General features: G+C 42.1%; 1 protein-coding gene across 1 annotated transcript in view; it reads right to left on the bottom strand.

The window, feature by feature from the left end:
* Window positions 1-480: 480 nt before the first annotated feature.
* si:dkey-112e17.1 (uncharacterized) overlaps window positions 481-13,016 on the bottom strand; it is a 29,662-nt gene continuing 17,126 nt past the window's right edge. Inside the window, exons 3-7 of the mRNA XM_052066986.1 lie at window positions 9,431-9,482; window positions 9,018-9,138; window positions 6,869-7,014; window positions 3,052-3,288; window positions 481-1,212 (exon numbers count right to left, since the gene is read on the bottom strand). Coding sequence (XP_051922946.1) covers window positions 538-1,212; window positions 3,052-3,288; window positions 6,869-7,014; window positions 9,018-9,138; window positions 9,431-9,482 — 1,231 coding nt within the window. The 3' untranslated portion in view covers window positions 481-537. The remainder of the gene's footprint in view (window positions 1,213-3,051; window positions 3,289-6,868; window positions 7,015-9,017; window positions 9,139-9,430; window positions 9,483-13,016) is intronic.

The raw sequence follows: 13,016 nt of genomic DNA on the forward strand, positions 1-13,016 counted from the left end.
ATGATTGCTTTTTATTTTTCTCTATTCATCTACTGCTATATGTTAGTATACAGTATATTTTACAGTGTTTTCATTTCCCTTTTATAATCCAATTAAAGTATACAATACACTGTATGTTTGCAAGCAATAAATGTATGACCTATACTTTGGGGAACTGAGTATGAGATGGGTGGGGGGGGGGGGGGGTGATGGCCAGAGGATATGACAGTTTTTTCACATAATACACACTTGAATGAAATGTCATGGTTGGAGGATAATAATTCACCAAAATGCATCAAACTAATACACAAATCGGACTTTGAAAAAAGTGGTCCTAAAAGTGTTTTTTTTCAACCGCAGCAATTAGGACCTCAGCATATATTGAGCAGCAACCAGAAGAATAATACATTCCAGAAAGTAGCAATCATTTTTCAAAAGTTGATTTCTCCCATTTAAGTAGGTTACATTAAAAAAAAAACAACAAAAAAACAGCGAGCACTAACGATGGTTCAGGAATGCTTACTGGCCCACCAGTCTATTTAGCAAGCATCTTGCTGGTCACATGTGGTTGGTTACACTGCTCAACACAGGAGGCTGGCTGTGTGTCAACTGGCAGTCATTGATGGCGGCGGGTGTATTGGAAGGGACTGGACAACCCCCGCTTGACACCTGGCTCCCGAATGGCCGCCACTCCAGTCTGACCCTCTGATTCTGAGGGCTGAGGCTGGAAGTCATACCGGCAGGTCTTTTGCTGTCAAATATTCCCCGAACCAGTCCATTCTGGATGGCGGTCCCAGTGGTTTGGCCTAGGTGCTCAGCTGAGACCAGAGGCTGCCGGTCCTCTTCCTCAGAGATAGCAAACACAGGTACATTCAAGTGATCGGCCTCACCTGGGAAATCACATCTTTTTGTTGCCTGGTGACTCTCAATGTCAGCCTGGATGGCGGAAGAAGAAACAGAGTTGGGTTCTGCTTCGGAGCTCTGCGTGTGATTGAGACCGGTGGTCTTGGTAGGCACTGCCGTCCCAGAGAGCAGACCAAAACAAGGCCCCGCGAAGCGGGAGCGCCGCAGGTTGCTTGCCGAGTTCAGACGCCGCTGCCTCTGGGCGGCCTGAGCAAGTGGATAGGAAGCATTACTGATGGAAGAGTCGGAGATGGTGCTTGGTTCGGTCTTGGCCGCCAGGTGAACAGCTGAGAAAACCTTCCTGTTATCAGATCCCAAACCGGGAGGTGCCTGCAATAACAAAGGATAATTCGTCTTCAACAATAGACTATTTCTCAGCAAGTACATTTTGATTTACATAAACCAGGGGTGGGCAAACTACGGCCCGTGGGCCGGTTCCGGACCGTTAGTCTTTTTAATCCGGCTCGGGAAGACGAAGAAAGAGGGAGACAGTAATGACCATGAAAGGGAAAGTGATATGTATCTGATTAAACGAAGCGGGTAACAAAGTACGAAACATTCAGGAGACGCCTGGAGTCGGAAAGACTCAAATCTACGAGACTTTGATAAACAAGGAAGCGATTCTTACTCAGTCCGATTCTGGCAATTTCCATGCTCAGAGTGCTCGAGTGAATGAACATTTCATAGAATGGTTTGATTGTTATCATGTTAAAAACTTTCCGCTAACTGGACCGCTAATAATAGTCGGAGAGCAGTCAAATGTGTAGAGCGTGAACAACAGGGGGCTCAGTACACATCCTTGACGAGAACCGGTGCTGAGTGTGATGGTGGAGGAGAATGTTACATTATTACTGGCATACAAAAACCTTGTGCCATCTTTATTTTCTATTTCTAACTTTTGGCCCCGCCCTCCACAATATTTTCTGCTTCTCATTTGGACCCCCGGGAAAATAATTGCCCACCCCTGACATAAACAGTTCAGACGGTAAACATTGGAGAAGCATTGGCAAAGGCATGTGAAACGTACCAAAATAATTAATCACCCTTTTGGATAAAAACCTCAGTGGCTAAGTAACTCATAGGCGGGGCAACACCTGCCATCAACAGGAATAGCCGGAAATGAACCCAAAAGACGCCTTTTCTAAAAGGTTCTTGTGAAAAGCTCAACTAAGAGGACCAAATTCAAGATGCTGCCCTAATTGAACGCATTGATTATACTGTCATACTGATAGAATGCCACATACTGTATTTGATAACCACCTGGCCTACACACCATGGAAGTGGGAGCCTAAACTAAATCAGGTTTAACCCATTTAATCCCAATTTTTTCCCAGACATTTATAAGTAAAAATCAGGTGTCATTGTTAGCCCTTTTAAGTAATCAGTAATAAAAAAAATAGAAACCTGTAAATTAAATTGTTGTCCTTCACAAATGTGACCGGTGGGATTAAATGGGTCAACCATACCAAACAGCCAGGGGCGGAGCTATGTGGGGGCTGAGGGAGGGGCGGTGGTCATCAGGGCACCACTTGTCACTCTATGGCCATTCCTATATCGCGGGAAAGATTTTGATAGCTGTGACTTTTCTGCCACTTTCACATGGATGCATTGCTCTTCGAACCCTTGATACTCTGCCAAGTTATTAGTAACAAATGCATTTTTTTTTTCAAATGTATACAATGCAAATTGTAAAAGAATATGTCTTCAGTAAGGAAGACTTAGGGAAAAAAACAACAATTGGGTTAAGAATAAGCCAATATGGGTTAAAAAAAAAAGCAGAATCACAACTTTCCGCATCGTTTTGTACAAACCAACCAAATATTTGGGGGGTGTTTTGTACAAAACGACCCAACTGTTTGGTCAAATTAAGCCAAGTATTGGTTTGTCCGCTCGTGACCCAAAAATGAGAAGTGCAAGTGTGTATGGCCACGCGTTGGGTCACCCTGGCCACCCCAAAACTTTGTGGCAGCACCACAGCAAACAGCAACCATGAACAGTTTATCCAAATGACATCTGATAAATAGTGTGGACCACTTGAATGATTTAACTGAGATTCCCGCCACTGTCTATGAACTCAGGCCCATTTTGTGTATTGACAAAGTCTGTATCAATCTTGAATGTCAAACGTGATCCTGTATGTGAAAACACAGCAATGGCTCTTGTACTGACGCTGTCTATTAGCTTGGTGAAGGGACTGGTCGAGTTCCAGCTGCACCATTTCTTATGGAGCTGCGGCAGTGGAGGGAGGAATTCCTGGAAGGTGCGTACGCTCCATGCTCTGGGTCTGGCGCAGCTGCCACTTCCATCAATGGTGGGACCAGAAGGTGAGGTGGTAGAGTCAGGCGGGAGCCAGTCGCCAACAGGACCGGGACCGGTGTCACTGAGCCTCAGGAACCGCTCCCTTTGCTAAAACAACAAAACGTCAAGTGAGCCATGTGTGCACAAAGCAGATGAGAATGTTGTCCAAGGAGCAAGTGATTCTGGATTTGTGATAAACTGAAAATATAAGAATAATATAAAAACGTTCCAAAAATAGGAAAAAAAAGTCAGATCTCCTGTTCACCCCGAAAAGTATAATAAAATGCCTTGCAAATGCGTTGACATTAGCTGCACCCACAGTGGCACACTAAAGGAATATATGTATCATTCGACACTGCAATTTCACCCACAGTATGTAGAAGTGTATATTTCAGCAAAGTTTAAAAAATATATTATATATTATTCAGGGTAAAAAGAGAGAAGTCAAACCTATCAGGTGAAACAAGAGCATGTCAACAAGCAATTGAAGTATTCACTTGCATACGCTCAGTAATGTAGAGCAGAAGAAGCTGATGTTAGCTTGTGTGTTAAGACCTGTCATTTCTAGCCATTCTTAAACGTTATTACGACGGGAAAATGAGCAATCAACATGCAGTGGTCTGCCCTACAATGCCATATGGCAGCCATGTCCAAAGTCCGGCCCGCGGGCCAGATCCGGCCCGCGGTCGAATTTCATCCGGCCCTCGGCCCCCGTCATAAAATCAGTGCCGTCTGGCCCGCAGGTTGGGCGTAATGGAACACGTGTTGCATTGACTGAGGTCTCGTAGACTGGTGAGTGATGTTTCATAGAGTACTGCTTCCCTCTAGTGGCTAAATGAGTAATAGCATTCACTAAATGAGTACAGGTAATAGCATTTAGACACTAGAGGGCATCACTCACGAGTTAACAAGACATCACTCCGTGTTTATATTGACTGATATGTCATATTTCAAATTCCTGTTTCAAATGAACCAAAAGAAATTCTTAAGATTGTTGAAATTAAAATAAAAATGGAAATGTGAAACAGACTGGCTTACTAAAATTTGTTGAACAATATTGTTGTTCAATGTAAAGAATGTCAGCCACGGTCGGCCCCCCGACATTTTACCACATAAAATCTGGCCCCCTTGGCAAAAAGTTTGGACACCCCTGCCATATGGTGTTGACTTAGCGGGCTTGGAACCCTGGCAGAGCCGGCACATCAAAACTGTACTTCCTGAGTACCTGGTTTCACCAATGGAAAAATGTCAGCAGTGAATATATCTAAAGTTTGTTAGGGTCTTTTTTATGTTCAAGGTGGAACTTGTAAGCAGCATAACAAAAGGCAAAACAACAGAGGGCTGACTAACTAATTACGATTGAGATACCCACTGAACGCAAATAGGGCAAATATTGGAGGTGGCACTCAACTGCAGACACAATGGTCAATGGCCTGCACTGTGCAAGGGCCTTGTTATCGAAGCGAGCACGCATCTCTGGTACCGAGGCTGGACATGAAAATCAGAAAGCAGTGACTGCATTGGTCTTATTTAGCAATTGCCAATGTAGACATCGGTGAACTGACCCACTTCCTCCTTACACCTTCACTTCTCCCCACTGGCTGCTTTCAATTAATTAAATAATAATTATATGAATGGATCGGTGAGAGGGAGGTGCACTGGTCTGCTTGGTATGCTCAGTCAGAAAGCCGTCCAACTGAGAATGTTTGGCTCACAGACTCATTCGTTATTTATTCAGTCTGAAAAATGTCAAATGTTTGGAATAAGGGTGAAAAATGTGGAAGTAGTTCAACTTTTGCTTTCAGCATTCGCACATCAAAAGGATTGTTTGTCTGTGTTTTTAACCTTGAAAAAGACCGCCATTCACTGGTATTCATTAATGTATTGATGTGCTTGACACCAAAGAGTGCATGTTATTATCAAAATTCCAAATTTCTAAACAGATCAGACTGAAGGTCGCAATCATGGAGCCGATTGGTGGAAATACGTTGTGATGTGAAGCCGATGCCCCTTCAAAGTACAAATCTTTATGTTTCGGGAAATACACATATAGTATAATTTACCTTGGAGTAAAGTTTTTTTGGTGACTGAACTAATTTATTTTAGAATGCAGTGGTACGATTAAAAAGTAGGTATAGACTCTATGCCATTACAGCGAAAATAAACCAAAACAAACAAACAAACACAGACTCCATAATCTTACAATCCAGTTTACCATTGAAATGACTTTGAAAGCTATTAATTGTTGCCGAACTGTCTATTCATTTCAACTTGATTTTGAAAGGCTAATTATGATTGACAGGCTGGACGTGTGCATGCTCCATTATCCTTCCTGATCGGTCAGCTGCTATTATTCCGGGGAGGGCTAAGGTTTTAGGGGTTGCACCCATCAGTGGGAGAACAAGTCTCGAATAATCCTTCCCACAGAGTCACTAACAGCTAGCTTTGTCTAGACAAGAATTAGCTGGGGCTTTAAATAAAATGTTCCTCTGGTCCCCAAAGCACCCCAAACACAATGAGGACTTTTAGGTTTGAAATGCAAGGTGAAGAATGAGCCTCACACCAGAATGCTGTGAGACATACCGGAGAATGGGAGGCAAAGGGGGAAGAGATGGAAGATCTCTGTTAAATTCAGAATAATGGGCGGATTGCTGTATGTTGCTAAAATGCAACATCCTTTTTCAAGAAAAAAAACAACACAAAAAAATATGGTTCAATACATTAGAGCTTGGGTTGATGAACAGGACAGATCCCCAGTCAAGAAAGACCGCGTTGCCTCCGTCAACCAAAGCAACATGTATTGTATTATATTATATACAGGGGCGTCTGCATGGAGGACACACACAGGCAGACCACACACCGTGTACCAAAGCATGCATGCGATACACACACACACACATATAATTGGCACAAGGAATCTGGCTCTGCCGATAATACTCCATTAGCCCAGGCTACAGAAAAGCTTGCCAGGCCTTCAAAAAAGCTGCCAAAACAGTTTATGCCAATGCCTATTCCAGGAGAAAACAAAAGCAAGCAGGGAAGAAAATGCTTGCGCAAAACACTTTCTTTGCCTGACCATTTAGTGACAGTCAGTTGTTTGGGTTTTTTTTTTTTTAACGGGTTGAGGCGCATGTGAGCAAGTACCATTGAGGACTCAATACACGCAATGGGTCAATACAGAGCCATGAAGACCATTTCGCCACTATGGTTTGCTCTCAACGTTACATTGAACGATATGCCTTTAATCCAAAGGAAATCGCAATGCTCAGTTGGCAAGTGATGTGGATTGCATTTATCTGTTTTTATGTTGTTGTGGTGCATGTACAATGGTGTACCATACGGTTAACATATCTGGCTCAGAGTCAAAGGTTCCCGGTTTGAATCTCCGCTCAGAGCTTTCTGTGTGGAACTGCATGTTTTTCTACACATACTTTTTTTTGGTCCATAGAAGTGGATATCTGTTTCAATGTTTTTTTTTGTCTATATATACCCTTTAATTGACTGGGAACAGGGTACATCCTGCCTCTGGACCAAGGTGAGTTGGATCCCCCTTACCCGCAAACCTTAACAGAACCGGCAGTATTAAATGGATGGAGATTCATTTCATCTGAGATATGTAAGTGAAAGCCTAGGCTGGAACCAATAACCAATCAATTAATTTGTTTAGATTTTAGATGCTCTGGCATACATAGCTGTCTTGCAAGAAGGATGGCCTTTTTGGGCTCGGGCCTGACGATATGATGAACACCTCATCTGGACCGAAATCAAGCTCCGCCAAACCATTGGAGGAAAGGTCCAATTCCGTATTCTGGGACTTGTCACCAACAGCACTCACTGAGGAAAGAGTTAAAAAAAAATTGTAAAAATGTAACCCAGCATCTAAGAAAGCATTCTCTAGCAACAGGAAGACACACTTTAGATTTTTTTTCCATCCCTTTCAAAACCTTTTCAACCTACTTTCAATCGAATACACTACAAAAACAAGATCCTTAATGTTCAAACTGATGCTTTTTTTTGGTTGCAATAATTCACTTATTCATTCAATTTGATGCCTGCAACATGTTACCAAAGAGATGAGACAATGGCAAGTCTGTTATATCACCTTTCCTTTTAACACTCGATAAGCATTTGGGAACGGAGCTCACTAATTGTTGGAGCTTTATCGGTGGAATTTTTTTGCCATTCTCGCCTGATGTGCAACTTCAGTTGCTCAATGGTGTAGGGCAGGTTTGAGCAACAAAAATGGAGGGGGGGGGGCACAATTTTTCATCACCACTACCGAAGGGCCACATCGTACCGCACACTTCCTAACAAGACTTATGACAAAAATGACATTGTTAATAATGACAAAATATGCGCATATGTAACGAGGGTTACACCACTAATTAGGTTTGAATAACTATGAGGCACCCCTCGCACAGACCAACAGTTCCCCACTTGGACCAGTGAAGGTAATACTTGGTACGGTTCACAGGAGCCAATGATATTAATAGGGGACCAGCAGAAGCAAGGAGGACACAAAGACACTGTTTATATAAGTGAAAAAAATATTGAACATATACTGTATACTGTACATACAAATTGAAATATTGTCCCACAAAAATGCAGCAAAAAATGTAACCAAAATTTTACTTATTTTTAGGTAAGTAAGTTTTACTTACCTAAAAATAAGTAAGTTTTACTTACTTACCCCCCCCCCCCCCCCCACACACACACACACGCAACACCGGTGACATATGATTTTGTTTCAATTTACCAAATGTGTTTTTGAAGGTGCTGGAAATGTTTGAATAATTGTCTGGATACAAAATATTTCAAAAACACTAATTTTATTTCATCCCCATACAGGATACAGTAGCCTATTAAAGTAGCCTTTAAATTTAATTGGGAAATGAAAGCTGAGGAACTCTTCCAAATGGAAAGATGAACGCACATACTGAGAATTCAAGAACCACAATGTGAGACCAGAACCTCTGGAAAGACCTTAGCGGGATTGCCTGATGAGTAGCCGCTGTAATTGGCCATCTTCTGGAGAAAATAAAAACTATGTTTGTCTGCATGTTGCATTTGACTGTTTTATAACTAAGCAGCATACTTACATGCTATAAAAAGCTTGCATGATATCTAATTAACACAAGACATATAGTAAGTACAATTACAGTTACAGTACTTACAGTATTCTGTACGTATTGTATTGTAAGTACAGACAGTGGTGAATAAAAGTTCACATGACACAAGAAAACGGGCAGGATCTCACAAGACTTGCCCCGAGGTACCCCCTAGTGGCCTGGCAGACTTCAGTTTCGTGTCGTAAACTTGCAACAGACGTTTTTTTTCTTACTTGCAGCATTTTTATTTTGCAGTTCTTCTGGGGTTTTTTTTCAGTTTGCATGTCTGTGTTTGTCTTTAGTTTTGTTTTTTCCAGCTGAAGCATATTTGTGGTTGCAGCGTTCAGCCGTTTGCAGCGCGTTTGCACGTCGGCCACCACAGTGCCCGGATCGTTGACTGATGATCAATGACGAACCATAGTCTTTTATGGCTCAGGATAGCTCAAAATTGACCGGGAATTTCTTCAGTGTCCGCCATCCATTCAACCATTCTCTATAGCGCTTGCCCTCGTTAGGGTCGCTGTAGAGCCAATTCCCAGCTGACGTTTGAGCGAGAGGCAGAGTGCACCCAAGACGCATATTAAAAAACAAAAACAAAACAACCACCACCATTCAGACTGTCAGACTGACACCCTTGGAAAATGTAGTCTTCAGTTACCATGCATGCTTAATGTCCATGGTTTTGGAATGTGCAAGCCTGAAGTCTGAAGCTTTTGTGTGTCTACTCACCTGTGTGTGGTGGGCTGTACTTGTTTTCCTGATCCCTGATAACCTCCTGGTTGGTCTGACTCTCAGCCATCGGTTGGAGCTCACTTACCTCCACCCTCATGTTCTGAACTGCCTCTGGCACCTACAGCACAACATGACAAGTCAAGTTTAAACCCCAAACCAGACAGCGGCAATACTTTCTTTTATGTGGAGAGTTGCTCAACACAACATACAGTATAATGACCCTTCTAGAGTGCCTGTTTTGGTTTTGAATATTCACTGTGTGTTTTACCGAGTAAAAGTCTTGTCTGACCCCCCCCCCCCCCCCCCGCCAGTTTTCTTTTTCTGACATATTCAGTATTGTTGTAGTTAAGTTCAACAGACCCCGTTAAAGCAAGGAAGCAACAGAAAACAGTGTACTAGTGTATTTATACCTCAGGGCTGGTGGATGCACAGGAGCTCTCTCTTTTCAGACACAGTTTGGGTCTGTAAAATAAATGAACAAATACATTTCTCATGTGTATTTGGGTGTTTCCGTATAGAATATGGGAAAATGAGATTCCCTACACCACTTTTTGTTGTTGTTATAGTGTTAACAGCAAATATAGTATGTCTAACATGTTACATTTCCAGTAGGTGACAACTATGGCAACCACTAGCTTGATGTGCTATTTTCGATAACGCTGTCAACAGGACTGTTCATCTATTCACCCATTTTCAGTTATATTTCCATCCCTTTCTTAACTCCAAATGAGCCAATGAAGCATGCTGAAATATTTGAACAAGAACCCACTTATTAAAAATTGCTCTTACAGCTGACTGAGCCCATTACCAAACACCAGCCAACTGACGGGAATGCATGCTGTGACTCTCTCCCACCTTTGGCTGCTTTTTTTTTTTTTTTTAACCAGAGGGGACCCTGAGATGTAATCTCAGCACTGCTTTCCAGCATTCAAGACCTGGCCTCTCTCATCATGTTTTACTGATTTGTGGGAAGTCGTTCAAAATAATAAGGAGTACTTCAAGAGGAAAAGGCTCCCATTGAGGCTGCTCATGGGCTTAAAGTTTCATGATCATGCATTTCCTGGCTTTCAAATAAATCTGGTTGTTACTGTTAATCGTGGTTGCATTTTATTGGACATTTGCTTTCAATTTCCTTGTCATAAAAAAAAAATTGGAGCCTAAGGAGTTACGTGACAGATTTAACCCTATACCCTAGATGTACTCAAAACGGGTTCAAACCTGATTCTGCATACAAACAAATGTGGAAGCTGATTAGTTTTGCTTGTTGCGGAAGGAGCGTAATTTCTTAATTCCGCAGAAGCAATGTAATTTATAGAACTTGACACAATTTGCAATGGCTAATTTTGTGTTTTCAAATAGCACATCCGCGATTGGCTGTCGACCAGTTCAGGGTGTACGCCGCCTCTCACCCAAAGTCAACTGGGATAAGCTCCAGCACCCCCGCAACTGTTGTGAGAAAATGTGTTACGGAGAATCAATGGATAAAAAGTACATCTGAAACACAGGTGTTACCAATCACCAATGTATGGCAGGCAAAATGAGAGACAGTGGAGAAACTGTTCTGCTCGTTTAACCATTATTGAAACTTCTCCAAAAAATCTGAGACCTATTGGCTGTTTAGGAATGCTGTTCTGAAGCTTCTGAATGATCTTTGGTGGGGGTCACCAACCTGACGATTATTGCGAAGGGTTACCAGTTTGATACATTTCCTCAAGTTATCTGTCATTATGTTGTTATTCAAAATCAATGACATTCTTCTAGTCCATGCAATTGGTCATGTTAATGAGTTCTCACACAAGTTCAAGGATGACTTAACTGGATAGAAAATAGAAAAATATCAGTATGCAACACCTTATTTCTATCAATCTCTGCAAATGTTTACATTTTCAAATTATCACCTCTACAATGTTCCCAGGAAATCACAATCGTCCATCCTTGGCAAGCTATTTGTCAAACAAGCTCGTGGGCTATTGATGTGGTCCCGAGGAGCGAAACTGTGCCCGCGGCCAACATGTTAGTGATCCCCAATCTATTGGCTGAGTCAGTCACAAGAAGGAGTCATGCCATCGTCCCTTCCTTTCAACTTCACATTTCTCTGCATCTTGGTTATTTCAACACACTGTGACAATTGCTGCTGGCTTATCTCAGAGCAGTTTGGCGGGTATGACGTCCAAGGTTTTACGCGCACTCTCACAAAGCATCGGCGAAGTCAGCCATTCGCCAGCCCCTAAGAACTAAATAAAAAATGGCATTGGCTTTTAGGCTGTTGCTGTCTTCTCCATAATAATCTTAATCTCAATCAATTTACCAGTATCTTCTGTAATCCACTTATAGTTTTTGGGCCACTTCCAATTCCATCACTTCAAACTTCATTTAGCACTTGCAAATGCTCCATGGTGAAAACCATCAGAGCTGCAGAGAGCGCAAAACTCTCTTAAATACTGAGGTCTTCACCCCCTTTTACACCTGTTGCCAACAGCCCTCAACATCTGTTAGAGTAAGTGAACACGCGGTTTATCTCCCAGTATTTGGGATGTGATTAAATCAGACCCCAAGATGCAGACACAGTTCAGGTTATTTTCAAGGTGCTGACATAACTCTTTACCCTCCTGGCTCTGGCTCAGGAGGCCGACACAGCCATCTTCTTCAAACAGATAGGATTACAAACCACTAAACTCCCAGAGTCTGTCTATTGTCTCCTGCGATGGACAGGCGAGTAAATTATACCCCTTGAATGTATGACAAAGCTACTGGCACCAAACTCAATGCACACTGGTTTTTTTTTCTACTCGTTGTGCCTTTTTCACCCCATTTCCCCGCCCATTCAGTTTCAGGCAGCCTCAGTTTTGTGTGCACGGATTGCCAGGTGCCGTACCTTCAATGTCCCACTGACTATAGTGAGATTGATTTCCATCAAAGGAGCCCCACACTTGCTACCAAACCGAACTTATCATCAAAGGTCAGCACATCATGAATCGGGACTTAGAGCTGAGTTAACATGACAATTTTTTTGCCTGCGTATGTGCTGGTTTGAGAATTTACAATTTAGACAGCACATTTTCAATCATGGAAGAAAAAGATACAACTTAAAAACAAAAATACTCTACACGGAAACAAAGCGAGGAAATAAGTTGGAAATATGCACCGACAGTATTGATTACTCAACTGTACTGGTTGAACTAGAGCAGGGGTGCTTATTACGTCGATCGTGATCGACCGGTAGATCGCGGACTGGTCCGAAGTCGATCGCGAGGGGTGTAGAGGAGAAAAAAACCTAACAAACAAACAACCATTTATGCGTCTTTGTGCATGTTAGTAATATATTTTTTGTGTTATTGCACACTCCACCCTAATCATCCTATCAGTCTCATTTTCACAAAAAGTATTTTAAAAATTAAATAAAATAAAGCAGATAAATCTTTAACCCACGGTGGCGCGTGACCTGCGTCACCGGAGTTTGTTATAGCTCAGCAGTCTGCAATTGCAGCTTGCTATACGCGGTCCTTTTTTTTCGGCTAAAAACGCCTTACGATACGTGGTCTTTTTTTCGGCTAAAAATGCCTTACTGTACATGGTCGTTTTTTGGGGGCTAAAAATGCCTTACTATACATGGTCGTTTTTTTTCGTCGAAAAACGGCTTACTATACATGGTTGTTTTTTTTTATTTTTTTGTTAAAACGCCTTACTATTCATGGTCGGTTTTTCAGGCTCAAAACACCTTAATATTCATGGTCGTTTTTTTCGTCTAAAAACGCCTTACTATAAATGGTCATTTTTTTGTTGTTGTTGTTAAAACGCCTTACTATTTATGGTCGTTTTCTTCGTCGAAAAACGCCTTCCTATACATGGTGGGGTTTTTTTCGTCTAAAAACGCATTACTATACACGGTCGGTTTTTTGGGGCTAAAAATACCTTACTCTACATGGTCGGTTTTTTTCGTCTAAAAACAACTCATCGTTCACTTCAAAGAGCCGAAATCCTCAGGCCTGCTCCTGA

This window comes from Hippocampus zosterae, chromosome 6, assembly GCF_025434085.1.
Source record: "Hippocampus zosterae strain Florida chromosome 6, ASM2543408v3, whole genome shotgun sequence".
NCBI classification, from domain to species: Eukaryota; Metazoa; Chordata; class Actinopteri; order Syngnathiformes; family Syngnathidae; genus Hippocampus; species Hippocampus zosterae.